This window comes from Trachemys scripta, chromosome 1 (genome assembly GCF_013100865.1).
Source record: "Trachemys scripta elegans isolate TJP31775 chromosome 1, CAS_Tse_1.0, whole genome shotgun sequence".
Taxonomy (NCBI): Eukaryota; Metazoa; Chordata; order Testudines; family Emydidae; genus Trachemys; species Trachemys scripta.
Genome location: NC_048298.1, coordinates 217,416,133 through 217,440,259, shown reverse-complemented (window position 1 = coordinate 217,440,259; position 24,127 = coordinate 217,416,133). Strand labels below are relative to the sequence as shown.

Genomic DNA, 24,127 nt, shown 5'->3' with positions numbered 1-24,127 from the left:
CTATACAAAGCATAATAACATGCTAATGAGACGCTGTAGCCAATTTTCATATCCCAGTTGCTTGGCCACGTTACATTACCCCTTAAGACAGAAACAGCTCAGCCTATGCAATGGGTTACATTATCACACGCATCACAGGCTAAGCTCCACAGAAGTCTAGCTGAAATAGAACGCCATTGTGCTGCAGTAGCAGTTGACAGACATATCAGAATATCACTTTGATGCATGTTTTCATGTTTAAAATGTTGCAGTGGTTTTTTGCCAGTGGTAAGCAGCCAAAGAGGACCGAAACATATACCTTGTTTAAGGGTGCCATTGACGGAAGCTACAGCTGCGTGGCCAAAAATTCCAGATAACTCAATCAAGGATAACTCCTGAGTGATGACACATCCTGGCAGCAGTAATGAGGGAAGGGGATCAGAGGAGCGCTCTTAGAGAGTGTCTCAAAAGTTTTCTGAGTGTGATCAGCTCACCTAATCCAAGGCTCATAGAAGCCCTCCTATTCCAGAGTGTGGCAGGCCAGAGACAATGGGTTTGCTACTGCATAGGAATGACCACTGTCACAGTTCAGGGCAACTGCACCTGTATTCCCACCTTGTAGTCTACCAAGAGCACCCACTGCAGGTTTCCGGCTCCTAAACTATCACCTTTCTTCTGTAGAAACCACTTCTTTCTTCCTCCTGACTGGAATTTTTCAGCCTGCACAGTTCCCTGCCTATACCGTGATATCCCCAGCAAGCCAGACTGTGCTTTGCTTTCTCTCCAGAGACTATGAACAGTATAATAACCCGTAGTTATACATGATCATACAGCTCTTTATAATTGAGCATATTGATTCTTAAACTGCAAGCATTACAGAGAAAAACAATACCCCTCCCCCGCACGTGCATGCTAAAAAGCTTACCAGAAGTCTCCTCAACTCCTACCGCGGGGTCTCATATATGTCAGTCCTTCAAAACTCCCCAACTGGTTTTCCGGATGGTTACAAGTTCATAACCGTCTCAGAAACAGAACAACCATGAATACTTTAGCCTTTCCTTTATATAATTTTGGCCTTTGATCTTGTTTTCATAGAACAGGCGATTAGCAGACAATGGCTTATGCCTCAGGCCATCGTTTCAAAAGGCTGGGTATTTACAGAACTGGAGGTGGGGAATTTGCATTCACATCCCCCTAGATATTCCCCAGGAAAATCACTTCACACACTTATTGTTCCAAAAGTCCATTCCTGTCTGGCACATTGTTCAATAGAGTCCTTTGAACCCCCAGGTCTTGCACATCTCCCCCTTTGAGAGGTGACATACAACCCCAGCCCGCAATGGTACATAAACCATTCATTTAATACAATGGACTCTAATGACAATTAAACATAATTAAAAAAGATCTCTGCAATGAAATTGCCGAAAATTGCATAGCTGTCACAACCACTGATCCTTGGGAATCTCCAAGAATCCAGTCCTGTTCTCCTCATGGGGCGAGGCATTGGTGCTTCATTTATAGGCGGGGCATTTAGACCTTACCCACAAATGCATTGTCCCATGTGCCACACCATTCCTGGGCACAGGAAGGGAAATCCACTTCCTAGCTGCCACAACCTACTGCCCAAATTTGCGGTCCTGCGAATCAATAGATCTGTAATAATGTCCAAGGGCTGTCGCCAGGGTCCAACCATAACAACAAATCTCAGCCCATCCGAAAACATACCTATCCTCGCAACATCCTGATACATGATCATAAAGCCAGCAACCCAATGTGCCTGCGCAACAAAATGACAAAATCCACAACCCTGCTATCCCCGGCCAAAGAAAGAGTCTCAAACTGGAGCAGCCACAACAGAGAGGGAAAGTTCCAATACCCACACTCAGGGAACCCTACCATGTTACCTGCAGATCAAATCCGTGAAACTATCCATCCCAGAGAAGATAACAGGGGATGTAAGGTGATGCAGGGGGAAGCAGGAAAAGGATTTTCTTTCTCCTAGCAGAGCCCTTTATTGCAAGCAATAGCCAATTACAGCACTTATTACATGGGATAGAAATTGTTCTTTGTAAGAGCCTGTAGAACATAACAAAAATTACTGTGGGCTCCAGCCAGAAGGAAATGCAAGGAAGGTGAGGACGCCTACCAGGAAATCAGAGCTATTTTTTTCACTCATGGAAAAACCAGGAAGAAATTAAAAACCAAGAAGAAAGAAAGAAAAAATGAATTTCAAGATAGCAAGTTCCAGCAGTTCTCCTTATTGAAATGTTAATGTGTTACTCAGATATGGAGTCAAAACAATTCCAGGCAAAAAGAGAACGCAACAGCTCAGATTTGTTTCTCCAAATGGCAAACCAAATAATATATTTCACATCACATCTTGCTTTGGGAGCCATTCTTGCATTCCTCCTCGCCACCATGACATAACTGTGAATTTTAGGTGCACAAGAAATGTGATAGCAAGACTTTAATAGGAGAAAAAAATTATGACACCATCTCTCTAAGTTTTCAAATTCTATGAGCTGTGTTCTTCAGGACCTCACACTAGGGGGTCAGAATGGTTCCTCCCGGTCTTAAACTCACCTAATCACTGTGACGAAGTCTCTGAAGTATTACTTGACGGAAAACTGAATTTAAAATGTGCGTTTAAATATTTTGACAAAAGTTTTAGTGCAACTAAAATTATATGGTAAAACGTACATCATATGTTATAGCGTGTTAATGATTAACTGCCTCATTATATCTCTGTTGACTTAGTGGGAGTCTGAAAAGAACTGTGAGGTACCTATTCCATAGTTCAAAAAAATCAGACCATTCCACCTAGGTGCATTTTTTCCAGCTCTCTGCATTCTGTGTCCAGAACTCTGTTTCATGCAACTGACTCGTCTGTGGTTCAGGCCACTCACAGACCCACAAAAGTAAGATTCTCTTTTGTGCTACTTATTTTATGAAGGTCTGATAGAGAGAGGATGGGGGGAGATATGAGTATTTCTTTGCTTCCTCAAAGTTTGCTTTCCCAACTGGGAACTGAAGAACTAAGTTTTCAGCCATTAAATCATAGGGATATTGCTAAGAATTATCTAATTACTATCCTGCCGTTTTTGAAACTTACTTTTTGTTGGAAGATTTGAATCAAGCAACGGATTTGGTTAGTAAGCTACATCCTAAATGCTGCAATAAAACTGCATGGAGGTAATAAAACTACACTAAGATAGGATTTGAACATCAATTGCAAAACGCAACCAAATGCTAAAAATATCAACAAATGAAAACATTTGCTAAAAATGAAATGAAACGAAGCTGGTAAAATGAGTTTTTGTGTTAATGGGGGAAGGGAAAACTCATTCCATATCACTGTATTATGTTGATTTTATAGGGATGAGTTTATAATGGATTTTCTCTTCAAGGTGTTTAAAAATTACACTAGATTTCCAATAGCAAAAACCTTTTAACAAAGAGGGAGGCTACTAATAGACCTCCTGGGGTCTCTTCCAACCCTAGTCGTCTATGATTCTATAATAGGGAAAACCATATACACTTTACTGGTTTATTATTCATCATTTGTAGAATTTCATTTATATTGAGTCATGTTTATCACTTGCATGGAGGCAAGAGTTCCTACCTGATCATCCTTTTGAGGATGTAGTCCTCCCTCCCACCCTGTGATTGTCCTGAGATCCAGAGGGAAATTCTCTGAGACTTTGTATCCCTGCAGCAGGTGTGAGTTGTTGAGCAAGGGTGCGGGGCCGCCACACGCCCGTCTCCCATGGCAGCACTGCTTCATTATCTTTAGCACAAAGATTGAATGAATTGTTCTCTGTTGTTGTTGAAAGTCACGAGGGGTGGGAGGATGGGAGCAGTGAGGGAGGCACTTGCTGTTAAGGTTTGTTGGAGTGGAGGATGAATTCAAAATCCCTCTCCCAAATTTCAAGTCATCTCACCCCTGTGTAAGAAGAGTGGGTGGGGAAAAGTAACACTCCCAATATACTAACGGCTTGCTTTCAGGTTGCCAAAAATCCAAACCATCTTCTGCACTTTAATGGGTGCCAAAAGTCTGAATGATCCCCTGCCCTGCTACCAAAACTTCCAGTGTCCTTGCTGCCACATAATTTAAGTGTTATATGCCACACAAGGCCTTGGGTGTGATTTGGAGTCTCCTCATTTTGCTGAAAAAAATCCATGGCTTTCCTGGATACCCAAGATACAATTGTGCCTTGAATCTGCCAACCTGAGGAATAAGGGACCTGGAATGGCAGCTGAACTGCAGGAGTGTGTGTGTCCATGTCTGATTTCCTTTTTGCCATAGATGGTAATTGGGTGGGGTGGAATCTGTGGTGCCTTTCTGGGAAAGGCCTGTAAGTCTGACTTCAGGTTTATGAAGGAAAAGAAGCAGCTTCTGTAGCTGCAGAAGCTTATGGTCAAAACTGGGTTGACTATTGCTGCAGGGAAGCCCAGAGCTGGACTAAAACTAAAATGAAGTGCAGCCCTGTCTTGGAGCATCCAGTGTCCCAAGAGTGATGGATATCTCTTATTCCTTCCCCTAAAAGGCTCCGTGGACCATCCTTGGCCCAATGGGCACTAGATATTTTGTGCTCCTTCCTTCAGAGAGCAACTGAGGGGCTGCATTTCCTCCAGCAACTGGAAACTGATCTCTTGTAGCCAACTTCTTTCCCCCAAATATTGTGGCTGTCTGGATTCAGTGCACATGTCTGTGTAACGCCGACAGATCTCGATCGTCTGCAGGTGGGATCAAACCTGGGACCTTAGTGCATGAGTCTCTACTGCCATAAGAGCCATATGGCTCTTAGCTAAGTCTGTAGAGCAGACTCATTAATCTCTCTCTAAGTGGTCTCGGTGCCACTAGATGGGACAGAGCACCACACCCAGAGGTATGTGGGTTATATCTGCACAGTCCCAGCCATGTGCAGTATCTAGGCCCTGCAGTTGGCTGCCTTAGCATAACCGTCCGACTCCTGGCCTCTTCCTGTGTCACCCAGGCTAGGCAGGCCTTTGGGGTTCTGGGGTTCTTTCTGGAGGCTCCTGAAGGAATACCTGCTCAGTGTTACCAAGCAACCATTTTGCTGTCTCATTTTTTTCCCCAGCTGCCACACCTGGATGTTGTCCGTGGGAGTTTCTTCGGAGAAGCTCCAAAAAAAGCCAGGGGCTACATAAGAGACCCTGGCAGAGCTGGGTGTGAAAATTCTCAGCAGCACCTGCCTTTTCTACTCAAGGCAGTACTAACCATGCCACCTTATTCCTAGCCACAACGTTTCCTCATTCAAACACAAACAAAACCAAACAAAATAACCAACCCTAAAATAGAGGGATTTAGAGAGGAGAAAAGAAACCCGTCTTTTCAACCCCCTGAATGTAAATTAGGGGATCAACAAACCAGTGAATATGGAAATCCTGAGTTTTTGCTCATCCTATAACCAACCTAAATCTTTTTCTCAGGTTAAGAAATATTTTCATAAGGAACTTTCTCACCCCCAAACTCCTGAAGCAGGTGCTCTGGCCACATTGACTGCAGCAAGTTTTTAAATAATAACCAGAAAGAAAAGCAGTAATGGGCAGAGAAGTTACAATGTCCCATCACAGCATAATCCCAGAGCGGGGTGGAACATCGGTTTGTGACTATTATATGTTCTGTTTGTCTGGCTGTTGTAAGTAGGATGGGTGTATGACTACAACAGGTTAATTCAAGCAGGAAGGAGGACAATGGCTTCAGAGAAACACCCATTTACCCACACTGGAGGGTAAATGTCTAAGCCATTCTTTGTGAAGTGCCACCTCTGACACCCTGCTAAGCTCACTGGACAGTGTGTCAAGGAAGAGAGGGTCTCAGCTGGCAGCCACAGGGGGGATCCAAGCCGGGAAAACTGGAACAGAGAATTTTGGCTGGATTAAAAAGGCTGCCCCTCAAAAGAAGAGACTGTTGGGAAACATTCTGAGACCAAGACCTTCCAGAGAGCAGGGGTCTGGGGTATGTCTTTAGGTACAATGGACATGAGTATAGACGCTTTATTGTTCTAAAGACCTCTGCTATGCTTTGTCTTGTTCCTTCTGTTAAGATTAAACCACACCTTGTTTTAAGAAGGCTGTTTGGGGTCACTATTCACCACTGGCCACAAGTTCTGTGAGGGAAGAACCACAGATAACCAAACCCAGTTGGGGGCAAGCATAGTTGATCCACAAGGTGCTGTAGTCCAGGACCTGGTCTAAGAGTGGAAGAATCATTCCACCCCAGGGAATCACAGGAACAAAGCCTCATATCTGAGGTGTGTGCCTTCAGAGAAGGGGTCAGAGCTGCAGGTAGCCCTGCATCCATGACAATAGGAACATAAGGATTTCCATACTGTATGTTCATCAAACTGCCCCTTGCAGAAACTGGAGATGAGTGAGAAGTTCTGTCAGCCACCTCCCAAAGAGCAGGATAGTCAGGGACTTTTCCCATTGTAAGAAGATAGTAGAAGGAAGCAAGAGCCTGTTATATGGAGAGTCGTGTGCCAGAAGGGGCATACAGGTGGGATTAGGACAACTCACAAATGATTTAGAGAGTTTGAACTAAGCATTTGAACTTCAGGACCCAGAACTTTTTAAGATCCCCACCCCCCTAATAACAACATTTAATGCACAAATAAAATAACAGTTTATACCAACCACTGTAAGATCTTTTTTGCTCCTTCTTCCTTCATTCACCTGCTGTTGTTCAAACCAGTTCGTCTGTGGGTAGATAGGAGGGTTTTTTTAAAAAACAGATTGGACAACCCACTTAATGAATGTAGAGTAGGTGTTAAAGAGTTATTAGAAATAGCTCTCCACTATATGTAGCACTGATCTCAAAATAGAAACAGGTTTGCTGCTATTTATGTTTCACTGAGCTGAGAATGAGTACCACAGCCACAAGAGTTTGTCACTTAGTCCTTTGTGATCTGAAGGAATAAACAAAGTGACAAGAAAGACAACTTTCAATATATACCTAGTTTCAGAGTGCATTATGGAAGGGTTGCAGCTTTGTTTGTTCTCTACACTTGTAACTGTAGCACACACATGGCCATGACAGCAAATCTTACCTCTGTCAAAGAACAGAGAGGTTTATTTCTTGAACAATTGCAGTATTATTAGAAGTGTCATTCTTAGGCACAAGTAATACAAGAAACTGTATGAAACTATACAGTGAAATGGCAGTTCATAGGGCAGTCTTCTTTCCCTCTCCCACAAGTTGCAAGACCAGAGTTGAAGGGATTTCACCATAAGTCCAGATCTCTCATTCCATCACTTGTAACTGATGGGAGGAAAATCATGGCCCTCTAGGGCATGGGATGTAGTTTTGCTCACTTCCATCTTCGCTAAGCCAATAGTTACCAGGCAATGTTTTGACTAGAATAGGCAGTTGGACAGTAGGATTAACTGGGATTCTTTATTCAGGCAAACTCATTAAATATATCCTCTCCTATCATCTTGCTGTTGTTTTCTCTTTTTTCCATAGACTACTTTATAACTCTCCATCTAGTGCTTTCAAGTTTACATTTCGTATTTACTCACTCCTGCTCTATTTAGTTAGCGCTCGATGCAACATACTAATGAAATGATAATATCCCAGTGAAACAAAAAATGAAGGACTTAGTAAGAGAGAGGGTGACCAGGTGTCCCTATTTTATATTTGGGGCTTTCTTTTATATAGGCAACTATTACCCCACCCCCTGTCCTGGTTTTTCACACTTGCTATCTGGTCACCTTAGTAAGAGACAAAACAATAGTAAGGAACTATCAAATTAGTAGCAGCTGCTGGCCTACATAAACTTGATACTTCTTTTCACCACATTCCGGTCTCAGATTCTCCCTTCTCCTAAAGACTCCTTCTCTAAACCTAATCCTCACAGAAACCATGACATCATACACTGGTAGCCACTAGCATTTCATATAATTCTGGAGGTGCCTGGTGGTGACTCCGTAGTTAAGGTTGGAACTAGTCATTCTAGAAGTGGCCACAGGAAGACCCACTTTGCCCCTCAGCAAGGCAGGGTTCAGCAGCAGGGAATGCCCACAGTAGTTTCCCTAACAGCTGGGTCAAATCTGTATGTGAGCAACTGGTGCACTTTTCTTCTGCCTCTTCCAGCATGGTGTTGGTGGGGCCCCAGTCAGCTGTGTGTTCTGGAGTTAAAACCTCCTATAGAGTCAAGGAACATTTCATCCCTCTTTGAGCTATTGTTTCTATTGCAGACTCAGGTGAATGTTGCAGTATCTTTTTTTTTTTTTTGTATTAAAAATACTTTTAAAAAATACATAAACTGAGATTTGACCCCAGGAGCTGGTACCTTAGGCACAGTTCTATAGTGGGTATGCATTAATCTGGCCCTATACTCAGAGGAGCTTTTGTCTTGGTTTTAACAGGGAATTTCAAAGTTATTTATGTTGTATCATCATACTACATTTGGATAGTTTTACTACACTAAATCTATTAATTCCAGATATTGATAGAATCCCAGAAATCAGAGACTGACACAGTCCAGTAAGTCATCCAGTTCATTTTGATGCTAGTGTTGGATTGTTTCCTTACAGTATGTTTTGCTAGTGCTTTATCCAGTCTAGATCTAAATGTGCACTGCAACTGAGCTTCCTCTTTTTCTCCTTAGGTATTTTAGGGAAATATCTGCAGAAGAACCAAAGATTTTAACTAAAATTAAAAATGGAACAGGAGTACTTGTGGCACCTTAGAGACTAACAAATTTATTTGAGCATAAGCTTTCGTGGACTACAGCCCACTTCTTCGGATGCATACAAAAGCTTATGCTCAAATACATTTGTTAGTCTCTAAGGTGCCACAAGTACTCCTGTTCTTTTTGCGGATACACACTAACACGGCTGCTACTCTGAAACCTGTAATTAAAAATGGCATTCCTTAGCTTCTTTCTGAAGGCCATATTCTTACTGAAAAGTAATAATGAATCCAGTTCTTCCTTGATGAAATAAGATGCATTCCCCATTGAAGTCTATGAAAATAGTGTCTGGCTGCATCAGGTTGAATTTGGCCCATAATATGTAGCACCATTAGTTTGGGTCCTTGTGCCTGTGGCACACACTAGTATACAAGTTTGCATGCTGTTTATACACTGGTCTAACCAACTGTTCTGTCAGAATTTTGCTGTGTAATTTTGGAACATGATAGATAAATCCCAAACTGATATTAAGATTAATGTTATAAAGGTGTTGAATGTACTGTACAGCCAACAATACGTTCCTTGGCATTTCGTACAAGTCAATGCATTTTGTCAGTTTGCTGAATCATGGACTACCCAGTGAAATCTTAAAGCAAAATGCCCTCTGCAGGTCAATGATATTTTCACTCAATAAACTTTGAAAGTGTTTGATTAATGAAAAAAATCTCATGTTGCTTACCTGGATTTAAAGGCTCCCCAACCTGCAGGGAATGGAGAAAGCAACATTTTTGCCATCTGCAAAATTTTCTTTTCTGAGCATCCTAGAAAGATGAAACCACATCTCTGCCATCCTCAAACAATCCAATGGGTCCCAATGCATTTCAGGATCTTACTGTAAATCCCCCCTCCTTTTTTAATTTAAATTTCAAATAACATTTTTGCTAATTTCAATAAAATCAATCTTTAAAAAGGAAAAAAAGAAAGGAAAAAAAGTTACAAATCAACCTTTCTGATTTTTAAAAAATTCCCTCTTGTGTCTTTTCTGAGCTAAACTAAAATGTGGATTGGTGTTGATTGGCAGTGGGAATAATAATCCAGGGGTTTAGTCTCATTTAGTTCTACAAAAAAACAAACAGGTAAATCCAAGTGCATGAAGATGAGACTATGCTCTAATGAGTTCTGACATTTTGTGACACCGACTTGGTTGTGAAATTTGCCAGTTCTACCTGGTAGCAGTCAGCTGATGACCAGAGTAGTTATTTACCAGTGGTTTATAAATATAGAGTTTTGGGCTCTGCTCAAAGGGTGGGAGTTTCAAAAGTGTTCAGCTTTGGCCTATCTTTGTTCCTACTGGCGTCAACTCACTGAAATAAGAGCGGAGGTAATTCAACAATGAAAATTTTATATGCTGTGCTCCCAGTGCTAGACAAATATAATAGCTGCACTTTGTAGATGTGAAACTAAGACAGAAAACATGCCATCTATAATTCCCCCTGGGGACGTAATACCAGTGTGGTTATTAGCAGCTATTAATTACTGATTTCTATAAAAGAGATGATTAAATAATGTACCAGATTGAAGAGCCTTTATTAATGTAATGCATTTTGAGCAGATAAAAATATAGGTAGGTTTGCCAGAGTAATTCCCTCCCTCCCCCAGAAACAATTGATTAAATATACATTTGCAATATGGAGATTGTCTTCTTCCCACAGGAAATGGACATTCTGGATTCTGTCTGAAATACAGGAGTGCAGTGGAAGCTGATATGATCAGACTGAAGAGTATGCTGTATCTAGCTAGGGCCCCAAAACTGCCTTAGCTATCCTGTTTTCTCTGGCATTATCTTCAATGCTGAAGTAAGTATACAACATACCAGTATGTCAAGAAAAAATGTTTTTGTCCAGACCTACTATATATTATTGGATAAAGAGACTAACTGTTGGATTTTTCTACCCAAGATTTCCAAAATGATTTTTGACAATTTATACCCTCAGCTAGATTATTTGTAAGGAACAGCAGCTAGCTAGATATGGCTTGGATATATTTGTGAAATTCTAAAAAGTTGAATATATAGAAAAGTTATGTGTGTTAACATTCAAAACCCCTCACTGTAGATCTACCTATTGTTGTGAGAGAAAAATTTGGCCTAATATATTGTCTTTCTTGAATCAAGCCCCCAGTTTATAAACTAAATTTATCTGGACTATTATTAAAAGAGGGAAGAGATGGGAGAATGGATAGCTCATGGAATTTAAAGATGTATAGCGCCTGTCAGGTCTGTGTAATAAATTAAATTCAAGTCCAATAATCATTAGTGGCAATGAATCATTGCTATAGTTATTTGAAAGCCTATGTGAAACAGTTGGGGGTGTCAGCCCAGTTCTTAGTCAAAAAAATTTCTGCATGACAAAATCAATCAGCATGATTAATTTGCATGCTGTTGGTAAACTCAGCATATGAGCCAAGGACTGAAATATTCTACTACTATCCCATGGTGTCCGGAACTGAGGAAGCTGGGTGGGTTATAATGACTCACCGTTTGTGAATCTAAGACACTAGAGAATGTTATTCCACTATGTAAGTGTGGAGAACAGAAAAAAGGATAGTATTCTACTCAGTCCCAAATCTACCCTCAATCCAAGAATAATGCTAAAACATTCTCAGTTTAATCATTATAAATGCTGACATTTAAATCTTCACCATCAGCCTTCATCTTAATGGGGACGAATGGGGAAGTTGATGCTTACAGATCTCTCGTTTTCAGTCTGTTTAACGTTGATCCCTTCAGCTCAAAGTTGAGGTACAGTGGTGGAATGAAGAAGCTTATAGGGCCATTGCCTGTATTCTGTGGGTAAACAGAGGATTTCAGACTCCAAGGCTGTAAGATATACTAGAATCACAATGTGCACCAATGGAGAAAATAACTTTGTGAAATACATGAAACTTACCTTTTGGTTTAGGAATGTAAAATAAATTGTATAATACTTGCCAATGGGGGATATTTCCTCCCCATCTCCAGTACAACAAAGTGAATTGAAAGAAAATCTTGATGTTATTCAGTTATAAACACTAATCTTCACAAATTCACCATGGTTAAGGAAAGGAGACTACAATACTTCCTCTGTATGTGTACTCTCTCATGTGTACGTACACACACACAAACTAACTAATATGATCATGTTCATAATGATATATTGTGGTTTTTTTCAGTGCCTCTGCAATTGTCTGTATGGCTAATATGCCCACAACAGAATTCTGACATTTGTTGAAGATCTCCAGACCATGACCTCCCTAGTCAGCACTTCTCACCTCCAACTAGCTGCTTTTGCTTTTGGTACAACAGGCTGGATCTTATGCAGTGTTTCAATGGGACTTGTGGAATGGAGAGTATGGCATGTGGACAACACCACCATCATCTCCTCTGGCATTGCATGGGTGGGAATATGGAAAGTTTGCTTCATCAGTTATCTCCACGTTTCCTCTGACCTTAAAGAACAGATCTGTCATAAAATGAATGACTATGAGACCTCCATCCCCAATGCAATTTTTGTTGCTCAGGGCCTCCTGCTGATTGCCATGGTTGTTGGTGCACTGGGAATGGCTTCCACTATATTTGCTCTGAGGAGTATTTATATGGGAATACTTTACAAAACTCAGATCATCCGTTTTTTTCTAGTGGCTGGATTCTTGTACCTAGCTGCAGGTCTTTGTGTCTTAATTCCAGTGAGCTGGAATTTCTATTCTGTAGTGCACAACCAAACAATCTCCTTTCCCCCTTCTTTCTACATGCCCTCCAGCCCAGTGACTCAGGAAGTTGGTGCTGCTATTCCTGTTGGGATCATATCTGCCATCCTGCTGCTGCTGAGTGCGACGTTCTCTTTTTCTTACAGATTTCCTGTCACCCCAAATGCTGGGGTGTAATCCTGATAACAGAGACTTGAACTTTGTACCAGGCAGGTGGAGCATAGTTAAAATATAAATATAATGACCCAGGAACTGCATGTTAAGGCCTTATCTGGATCTTATTCTAACTTACAGTGGCATTAATATTTGGGTATTCAAACCAGATGACTACCAGTAAAGGCCATGGTTAGTGGTTTGGACATAAAACAACTATCCTATTAATTGTCATACATTATCAGGGACTCACCGATGAGACAAATTGGTTGATTCGTGCCACAGCTGCTGACTTCAAGCATTCGTTATCATCTGCATATATGGACTTTATTCATGTATTAAAGTTTAGAAGAACAAACTGTTTAAATGTTCAAGGAATTGATGTTGCCCCACTGAATTAGGTCCTTCCAATATTATGCACCTTGTGCAACTATATTTTCGAAATGCGAACTTGTCTTTTTTTGCTCCCAAGATATTTTTGTCCTGCATAGAAGACTTTCAGTGACATATCAAGAATTCTAGTACATACTGTAGTCAAACTCAACTTGAATATCATTACAATTGTATTATATGAGTCTCCATGTATTGTACTAAAGATGTCTTACTAGTTTCTCTTCTATCTGTAGGATGCCCTCTGAAGTTGATTGTATTTGACCCTATATTTATTTGTATGTCCTTACTTTGCTTGCTGCAAGTCTTTACCTGAAGGTATGGTGTGTTATCAGTTCCTCATTCAAACAAAAGATCCAGAAAGTCTGCAAACATATGCTTCTTGATCAGAGACTGCATTAATTCAAAAAGGAATGTGAAAGAGGGTAACATCTTCGACCAGTGTCACTACTAGAATATTTCTTAAGTTGAATCTGTTCTTTCTATCATCAGAAATCCATGCATGAAACTTTTGGTGGCAGCCACTGTTTTATATGTTAATTGGATTTTTTAAAATGTCCAAAGCACAGCAATAAACCAGAGAAGCCCACAAAAATCAGGGTTTCAGGGGAACAATTGAGCAGTAGTGGTAAGAGACATTTTATTGAATAAAGTCCCATGAGGGGCCCTGAATTTTCAAATCTCTGTTACAAGAGTTCTAGGAATATAAATGAACATACATGAAGATTCATTGCTTTAATTACGATGTGTTTTCTAAAATACTCATATAAACGTTAACTGTACAAGATGTAGAATACCAACAAACCAGTTCTGGCTGGCACTTTTTTGGTAATTAGTTCTGCTGTTGCTTTTCATTCCTAATTTCTGAGGTTAAAAAAAATGAAAATTATGAAAGCAAAGCCAAATTCTTGCAAAACTTCTGGGGAGACATGCAACCATATCCATCTTCTCCCCCTGCAAATCAACTCTACTTCCTCCTCCATTCCTTTCAGGATCCTGTTCAAAACTGCCTGATTTGGCCAATTCTGCCTCAGTTTTACCCATGCAAACTCCATTGAAATCATTAGGTTTGCATGGGTATGTGACAAGGGAATTTGGTTCTTCATTGACACACTGTGACTTCCCCTGGTCTATCCCATGAACCTGGCCTCCCTCTCCTACCTCTCTGTTTCCTCTGCTGCTAGAACCAGCTTTCTTGCTGGTTCTAATTTACGGTCTTGCCACTGTTGCTAGATATCCTTTCCTCTGAAAGACCACTTTCAGTAGAGTAGCTCCAAAGCTCATCAACTTTCCCCCTTACTTTTTAAATCTTCTCTGAAACAGTAGCTTCTCTCTCTTGTGTCTAACTTGAAATTTCTTTCACCTTCTGTAATTATTTATTATTTAATACTATAACTGTTTGTAACTGTATACAACACTTTTGAATACTGTTTATGAAACCAAAAGAATTAGAGGTGGAACAGACCTATTAGCTAATTTATTCCAGCCTGCTGCTAGTGAAAGTTGGATCTTCATGATACATTTTGTAATGCTTTGTCCAGTATAGTTTTAAATGTTCCAGATAATCAAGATTCTATCAGTTCTCCCGATATATTATACATAATAAAGTTTCCATTTTATTTTCTTGTATTTGTAGCAGAACAAGGTAGGGGTGTGTGTGTATTTCACTAAAGTAATAAAATATGAACATTTTCTGGCAAAACATTTTTAAAGTTTTAAATTTAATAAAAAGAAGCAGCAGCACAGATGTTGATGAGTTTATTTGGAGATAAAATGTGTGCAATTCCAACTGTTTTCCTCGACCACATTCACTGAACCATTGGGTTGGGTTTTTATTCGTTCTTCTTAGCTAAAACAAAAACATGTAGAAATTTGGGTATATGTTGGTACTGTTCCATTCAGTGCTGATGTCTGTTTGTTCACTGTGTCCTGAGGTGTGACTTTGAAGCACTGTTTGTATGGAACTTCTGAGCTTTACAAGGTCTGAATTGTAAAGTAACCAGGACTGTGATAAGGTGAGAGAGTCAGCCAACCTAACAGAAATCTGTGTTAGGGGTTAGAGCACAGATTTCAAAGACCGTTGCACTAGCTCCTTTGATTATCTGAAAGCTTTGGGTGGCTCCCATTATCTTTGGATAATTGGGGTTGTACTGTGTGCCTGTGTATATTCCTGAAACAGTATTTATTTCTTTATACATTTCTACAGCATATAAATGCATATATTGTTATTTATTAACCTGTCCCTCTGTGCAGTTCAAACTTAATATCCAACACCAATAGCAAGAATATCAATGTGTATTTATGTACATCAAAACATAGGTCTGTAGTCAAATACCATAGAGTTTTAACACCCTGGATGTCTCCCAAAACAGAAATGAAATTCTGGCCTCATTGATATCAATGGCAAAACTCCCATTAACTTCAGTGGGACCAGGATTTCAACCTAAATTTTATTGAATGTTTTGCTTATGAAGGTTAAGATTCTGGCATCCGGGAAAATTGAAGCTCCTGTTTTTTTTTTTATCCACAAATATGGTACAGTCCATCAGCTTTAGTGCAGACTTCTCATGCTACCTTACTAGTGACCTTGAAACTGACCTGTGGGTTCCACCCTGTCTGGGAATGCCTCTATACTAGCTCCGTCTACAAACACACCCAGACCTGTTTTATTTTTCTGATCGTGGTTTGGTGTTTTGGATTATCTGTTTGAAGCTTTCACTGGTGTAACAAATGTCTGTTTAGGGGAAGAAGAATTAGGGCTTTTCTTTTAATTGACTAATGAATTACATCAGTCAATCCATATGCATTAAGAAGGAGACTATACCTCTTTGCATTTTAGGATACTGATTTTTTTGTAACATCTGCCTCACTTGTCTATTTGTTGCTCTGATATCAATTGATAAAGCAATTGACATCATTAGGAATAGGATTGTGCCCTAGCAGACTGTAATATACTGGAAGTGTTTCTGTGAAAATTGTTTGGGTCACACCAAAAATATTTTTTCAAGAAAAGTAGATGCAGTTTGCGGATGTAAAATTAAAAAGAATTTAACATGCCACTTTTTGTACTCCATTGGTTATTGATAGATGTTTATTACTGAATTCCCAGCAGTGGTTATTTAAATAATGGACCAAATTAAAAAGAACTAATTAATAATCCAATATATTGTGAAAGCATACAAAGTGAATATCTGACTGACTGAATATATCTTTGTGCTAATGGAGATTATCTTCTTCCCAGAAAAAATGAGGATCATTCCCAGTTACAGCTGAAACAAAGGAGAACAGGAGAGGTTATATTGCAAAACATGCTGTTTCTGACAGGAAAGCAATACACATTTTTGATCCAACAATTTTTCACAAGGGCTATCTTCACTGCTGATTTTGAGTACTTCTATTTCTTAAGCACATACCAATGTGACGAAGAAATGTCTTTGTTCTTATATATGTTATGGGATGCTACTGTGGAGAGAGATCAGAAAATGACTGGTGGATTTCCTTCCTAACATTCCAAAATCATTTTCCAGCTACTTACACACACACACTCATCTTCAGACAGAATACAACATAATTGTGTGTAGTGTCTTACCTTAAAACTGCATAAAATACTTTGCAGAATTAAATTACAGGGGCAAAGTTAATAAGGAAAAAAAGCAGAGGGAATAAAAAGATGTAGGAAAGGGAAAAAAGATGGCTTTGGTGAGATTTGAAAAGACATGGCGCATAGCTGTGATTTAGAGACACAAGATGGCTGTTTCAGATGGCAGGGGTTTCATAGCAGAAGGCTCTCACATCAGATTGTATGAAAGGACCAGAGAAAAATCAGAGATGCAAGTTCAGAAATACAGGCCTGGAGCAAATCATGGGAAGTTTGTAAAAAGACAACAACTTAAACTGAATCCTGAAATAAACAGTGGAGTTATTAAAGAACGCATTGCTTTAGGAATATGAAATAAGGAATATGATTTTAGAAATTAAGGACTTAATTCTGCAACTGTATTGAGCAGTAAGTGTTGCCAAACCTTGCCACAAAAGCCTATAATAATTATCCCAGGGCCTTCTCTCTCAACGAGGAAAAATAGTGCCTTGATCCTCCATTTTTCACCTTCCCTTCCTGTTTTTTGATGGCATAAACTCCTTAAAAAGCAGTCTTTTGATGAATTTTTTTAAAGTTAAAAGGCTATTTTAGTGCTTAACCCACTCTGGTCTTACCTGGAAAAATTTGAAATGCCACATGCAATTTCCTGAACGTTAGGAGATTAAAATACTTCAAAACAAAGATTTTTTTGCTAAAATTAGATGTTCAAATTTACCTCGTACAGAATTTATCTGGAATTCTATACTAGAATAATGAAGGCACTTGTAGCAAATTGTTCTCTTAAAATAACACACTAATGGACATGAAAATTATAGGCTCCAAGTACATTCAGATATCCACTAAGGAAAACTAAGCTGGGATTCCTTTTATGAATTTCACCATCAACATTGCCAGACACAGCATCAGTTCATAAAGCCATCTTTCTCTAAACCAAAAATATTCCCATTCCCCAACTGAATCAGTGTAGTCCCATCTCCTTACTGGAGAGAGGAAGGATGGGCTGGTAGATAGAGTGCTAGTTGGGTAGAGCTGGGTTCAGTTCCCTGCTCCTCCACAAACTTCCTGAGTGATGTTAGACAAGTCACTTATGGCTATATTTTTAATGTATTTAGATGCCTAAACATGCAGATAGGTTCCTAGTTGTATTTGAATGGGAGTTGTGCATCTAGAAGCTTTTGTAACTATGACTAGGCTACTAGTGCATCGTTAGGTGCCTAAACACCTTTAAAAATCCATGTCTCAGCTCCACATCTGTAAAATGGGGTAATAGCACTTCCCTACCTCAGGGAGGTGTGGTGAGGATAAATACAGCAAAGACTGTGTGGTGCACTGATACTATAGTAATGGAGGCCAACTATGTTCTTAAGATAGATCCATAGATGCTGGAACTAGCAGAGTAGGAAGTGCTACCACACCCACTGGCTTGAAGTGGTTTCCATTATATACAGGGTTTACAGTTTGGTTCAATAGCTCTCAGCATTTCCACTATATAAATTGTTCCAGTGCCCTTGGATAAATCTATAGGAATATTGTTCCTACCTAAAAAGCTATCCTCAGTGATGAAGAATTAATTCATGCATATACAGAATTATGTGGTGCTAAATATTAGTAATGAGCAGGGATCCTAGTTTTCTGTGATAAAAAACCTGCAAAATTCTTTGATAAAAAAACCCTAAAAATCTGCTTTTTTCCGCAATTAAAATGAAACGCTGAAGTTTAGTTTCCCTGGCCGCAATATATATTAGGGATCAGATGAACACACTGTTTTACTGATATACAGCAGAACCCCATTTAGCCGAGCTTCCATTATCTGGCTCTCTGTATTAACTGAACCACCAGACACCCAGGGCTCTCAATCCCGGGTGGTTGGTGGTTCAAGACGACTAATGGAAGCTCAGATAAACAGGATTCTACATATGTTTTTATTTTTTTTTCACACGGACAGAAAATGGAATATTAGGGGAAGCAAGGAGACACAGAGAAGAGAAGAAGGGGAGCGAAGAAGCATGGGCTCCTGGACACTATGGTAATACATATAATCAATAAAACCAACATGGCAGTAGGATGGACGATAATTGCTGGGGCGAATATGAAAGAGCAAAAAAATGAGAGAGGCTTTTCAAAGAGGGCAGAAAATATATTGAAGAAAGAGCAGAGGGAAATAAGAGAAAACATTATGGAGAGACCTGAAAAGAAAAATACAAGGGCTGATCCGGTTCTTCTGGTAACATACCCACTGATTTCAATGGGAGCAGGAGCAGGCCTGTGGAGTACCTGGTTACATAGATGTTGACTCCGTGGGTGCTCCAGAGCTGGAGCACCCACGGGAAAAAAATAGTGGGTGCTATAGCTGGCAGCCAAGCTCCTCTCTCCCCCCGCCCCACCTCCTTCCCCTCCCCTGAGCGCACCGTGTCCCCGCTCCTCCACCTACCTCCCAGCGCTTCCCCCCCGGCCACCACCAAACAGCTGTTTGGCAGCGTTAGCACGCTCTGGGAGGCGGGAGAGGAATGGGAACGTGGCAGGGCAGGGGCGTGGCCTCATGGAAGGGATAGAGCAGGGGCGGGGGCAGAGGGGAGGGTTAAGCACCCAGGAGAAAGAGGGGAACTCAGCGCCTATGCCTGGTTACTTGCTTTCCAGTGTCCAGGGAGGAAGCCCATCCTCCTAAAGCCAAAAGGCTCTGATGTGGGTGGAGCTGAAGCAGAACCAGGCTCCTGCACTTGGGTCTTGTCTGCTTCCCAGCTGGCTCAGAACCCTGCCCACTAGTTGCCATGGCACCCAGTGCAGAGGCAGCAGGAGTTCCCTCCGAAAGGCCTGTAGCTCTGCCGAGTACTGGGGCGTTGCATGTACGTATGTGCACAGGGCTGGATTAACTCATCATCTGGCCCGAGGCAAACAAACTTCTGGGCCCCTCTCCTGGCCAGCTAAATTAGATGCTCTGGTGATGTGGATGCTTTCATATTAACCCTGTTCAGGCCAGTGCAGCTGCACTTGTGAGCTATTAAGCACCTTTAGCTCCTGCTACACAGGTGTAGCTAAGTGAATTCTCTTCTGTCCGGAGGAGGGGGATCCTTGGTGCAGGAGCTGGCTCCACAGCAGCGGCAAGGGGGCACAGTGCTGGCCACTCCATTGCCCACTCAGGTTTGGCCCAGCTATCCTTCTGTCATGACAGAGGAGCGGTCAGGCCAAATTTGAGTGAGTGGCATTGTGACCTAACACATGGGCCTCTCCATGAATTTGGGCCTTAGGCACGTGCCTGGCTTTGCCTATGCATTAATCTGGCCCCATATGTGTTAATATGTGTGCGTATAAAGAAACAATATATTATTTTATTTATATTCCGCTTCATTTCAGTGGACCTGCACATGTCTGCATTTGCCCATGACAGGATCCGGGCACTCTTTGAAGATCTCCAGACCATGACCTCCCTGGCCACTCGTATTCACCTCCAGAGAATTGGCCTTGCTTTAGGTACGTTAGGCTGGATCCCGTGCATCATCTCAATGGGACAAGTGCATTGGAGAATGTGGCATACAAGTAACGCCACCATCATCTCCTCTGGCATTGATTGGGTAGGAATCTGGAAAGTTTGTTTTAACAGTCACGGCAAAGTCTCCAGAGACCTTCGGATAATGTTCTGTCACAGATTCCGTTTCAATGATGCCTTCATTCCCCAGGAAATTTCTGTTGCCCAGGTTCTTGTATTGGCTGCTATAGTCCTGAGGGCATCAGGAAAAGCTTTCACTGTCTTTGCTCTGAGGAATATTTATATGGAAATTCTTCCCAAAACTCAGACTATCAGCTTTTACCTATCTTGAAAATATTTGCGGGTGTCTGTGTCTTAATTCCAGTGACCTGGAATTGCTATTCTGTAGCATACAATTGTGCTATCCCATTTCCTCCTTCTTTCTACATGCCCTCCAGCTCAGAAGCACAGGAAGTTGGTGTTGCTATTCCTGTCGGGATCGTGTCTGTCATCTTGCTGTTGATGAGTGGGACCTTTTTCCTTTCTTACAAACATCCTGTGATGCCGGATGTTACGGTGCTGTCTGATAACAGACTTGAGCTGCATGAGAGAAAGCTGGAGCATAGCTACAAGATAAATATAGTAGCCCAGTGACTTTGTGTGTTCAAGGAGCGCTCTGGATTTGCAGTGACATCAATATGTTAGTATTGGAACATAGGGGCACACCAACAAAGTATATGATTAGTGATTTTCACATAAACAGCTATTTCTAATAATTACAAGACATTGCTATGGACTCAACATTGAAGCGAACTGTTGATTCACTCTACAGTTGCTGACTGCTATCATTTGTCTTCTATATATGTGAACTTTATAAGTTTTTATTTTCTTTCAAAATAGGTATTTAACTTTTCACTGTTGACCTGTTCATTTAATTGAGTTTTGCCTACTGTAATCAACACCTGACACTAAAGTCTTTAAATCAAGATTGGCTGTCTTTCTAAATGATATGTATGCAGCTAGTTTAACCAGAAGTTATGGTCTCTGTTATGCAGATGGTCAGACTAGATGATCATAATGGTCCCTTATGGCCTCAAATCTATGAATACCCTACTTTTCCATCCACCTTGCAGCCTGACACACATTTTTTGAGTGCAATGAGATGATTAACAAGCTTAATCAGTTGTTAATGCAGTATCTATCGCATTTTGTGCTCTGCTACTTAAGAGCCAGCAGAGGGAGCATGAGTTAACAAATCCTGTTCCTTGAGAGAGAGATTAATTGCTGACTTCAGTGATGATGATGATGATGTTGAACAAAAAAGAGAGCCACAAATTCCAGGGGGAAAAAACCCCACATTCATTACAGTGCTGTTAAAACTAGCAACAAACCAAACCACTGTGGCCAAATGAAAAAGGGCAACGTTGACAGAGAAAACATGTTTCTTTCATGCTTTTAAAAAGGGTTTACAAACAATGAGGATTTTAGGTCAGCCCGGTCTGGCAGATTAATTTAAGTGACTGAACTCGGGCTTAGGAACAACTCTGCTCTTATGCTAGCTCTGACACTAGTCTTCTGTGTGCCCTAGCGTGAGTCACCTAACCTGTCTCTGCCTCTCTTTTCCCATCTCTAAAATGGTAATAACACTTATCTAAGTGCAGGTCTACATTACCGCTTAAGTCAATCTAACTTACATTGCTCAGGGGTATGAAAAAGCCGCCCCACAAGTTTTGCACTGTCCACACCCGCACTGTGTCCACACTCTCCTGCCAACATAGCTTCCGCTTCCCACCATGGTGGAGCAATTATGCCGACGGGCTCTCCTGTTGACATAGCGTGTCTTCATCAGATGTGCTACAGTGGCGCAGCTGCATTGGTGCTGATGTAGTGCTGTAGTGTAGACTTGCTTTAGGTCACAGGAATGGTGTGAGGGTTCATTAATGTTTGTAAAGTGCTTGTAAAATGGAAAGTGCAGTATGTATGTATTCTAAGTACTATTTTAAAACATGTAATCTTTTAAAAAAAAGTTGGTGCCACTGGCCTGGTGTGACAAGGGTGAAGGTGCACACTACAAAGTGATTCAGCATTCCTGAGAGGATGTGGCAACCACAGGGTTCTAATGGTATCACTGTTAGTTATCGGAGTAGATTAAGGCAGACACTGCTCATTTAACTGGCTGCAGTTATTAAAACAGAAGTTGGAAAGGGCATGTGCAGCAGAGCTGTAGTGCTGCCTTTTATCTTAAGAGCACACATCACATTATGTTTTTCCGTATTCAAAGAGCATCCATTTAAAATAAGTTAAAATGAACTTATTTTTTATTAAAGAAAACAACAAAAAGAAATAACAAAACATAGGGCTAGATTTACAAAGGGACTCGGTCACTGCAGTGCTGAGTGTTGCAGCACCTAACTTTTAGGCACCCTGCAGCTTAGTGGAATTCACAGCCATAAGGTAGGTACCCAGACTCCCTGTGCGATGCATAAGGAGAGTTAGGTGCTTAAGAATGGGAATCACAGCAGCCAGTATATTGAGTGGAGAGCTGCCTAACCTAGCCAGTAGGAAATGCTGAGGACAGGGGCCTCAAAGGGAGTTAAGTGCCTAACGCTGGATCAGAGAGAGTCACCTATCTCCAGTTGGAGTTCACAGCCATCAACTCTCCCCTGAAGTTAGGTGTTGAGCCATTTTTTTGCAAGAAATGCTGAAGGAACGGGTGGTGGCGTCCCACTTATATCCTTTAGCCCAGTGGTTGGCTTCTGTCCCAAGAGGAGGTAGACCCAGTTCAGATCCCTTTTCCACATCAGATAGAGGAGGGAATTGAACTGAGGTCTCCTACAGCCTACTCTTTTCGCAGGCCATTTTGTAGGGGTGTATGCATGCTCATAGCATGCCTACTGAGTTACGCCCCAAAGGAAAGATAAATAGGGGAATGCCCATTTTGTGAATCCTGCTGGGACTTAGAGATGAATTAGATACCCAGTTGCTGAGTGGTGTCCCAACTTAGCTGTGCACCTACTCACCTGCTGAAATTTAGGTGCTGTGGAGACTTAGGCTCCTCTAGGGTAAAGTGGCAGCTGAGCACGGGGTTGTGAATGCTGGTGGCACCTAAATATTGGTGTTAGGTGCCTAAAGTGGCAGTTAGGTTTATAAGTCCCTTTGTGAATCCAGCCCAGAATGTCTCCATGAGGGTCTGCACTGGGTAACAGATTACAGCCACTCTGAGTGCAGAATGAATGCAGTCTCTACACAGGCAGAGATCTTAGAAATTCAGAAATGCTGTACACAGAAAACAAAGACATCACAGTTTCAGAGCTACAGTTTGCTTCTAGAACAGGCTGGTTTGAGTCAAATTAATACCTGTGTCCAGATTCTCAGCTGAAGTCAAGGAAGCTACACTAATTTACATCAGCTGATGATCAAGCCCCTGGAATACACAACTATATTCGAAATATTTCAGTTTGTGCCTGCTTACAGATAGTCTGAATTTAGCCTTTAATGCCTGTCAAATGTGCAATAGGGCCCTAAAGAAATTCTCTGAAGTTTGAGAGCTTTGGGCTGATTATCAAGAGGCTAACTCAACTAGATCAGCTTCATTTCAAATAGGAATTTATTCAGGGAACTCCTATGGCCTGTTTTAAATGGGATCACAATGGTTCCTTCTGACCTTAGAATCTATGAAAGTTTGCTGATCACTTAATGAGTACAGTAACTCCTCACTTAAAGTCATCCTGGTTAACATTGTTTCATTGTTACATTGCTGATCAATTAGGGAACATGCTTGTTTAAAGTTGTGCAATGCTCCTTTCTAATGTCGTCGTTTGGCAGCAGCCTGCTTTGTCCACTGCTTGCAGGAAGAGCAGCCCGTTGGAGCTAGCTGGTGGGGGCTTGGAATCAGGGTGGACTGGTAGCTCCCCTATCAGCTCCCTGCTCCCCTAAGTTCCCTGTGCAGCAGCTGCCCAGCAGGCTAGCAATTGCCAGCATTCAGCTGTCCCTCCCCCCACTGCCATGTGCTGCTCTTGCCCTCTGCCTTGGAGTTGCTCCCAGAGACTCCTGCTTGCTGTATGGGGGTGGGGGGAAGTAGGGGGCTAATGTCAGGGTGTCCCCCTCCTCCTGCTCCTGCACCCTGCTTACCCCATTTCC

General features: G+C 41.3%; 1 protein-coding gene and 1 pseudogene across 1 annotated transcript; both read left to right on the top strand.

Annotated features, from left to right (window-relative positions):
- Positions 1–2,833: 2,833 nt before the first annotated feature.
- Positions 2,834–12,560, top strand: LOC117871270 (claudin-34-like). Its single transcript, XM_034759094.1, has 3 exons — positions 2,834–2,897; positions 10,352–10,495; positions 11,850–12,560. The coding sequence occupies exon 3, from the start codon at positions 11,922–11,924 to the stop codon at positions 12,558–12,560; it is 639 nt and encodes a 212-aa protein (XP_034614985.1). The 5' UTR covers positions 2,834–2,897; positions 10,352–10,495; positions 11,850–11,921.
- Positions 12,561–19,940: 7,380 nt separating this feature from the next.
- LOC117878273 lies at positions 19,941–20,641 on the top strand (annotated as a pseudogene).
- Positions 20,642–24,127: the final 3,486 nt, after the last annotated feature.

Excerpts from the sequence above, each read along its gene's own strand:
- LOC117871270 (XM_034759094.1), top strand. The coding sequence starts at position 11,922 with ATGACCTCCCTAGTCAGCACTTCTCACCTCCAACTAGCTGCTTTTGCT.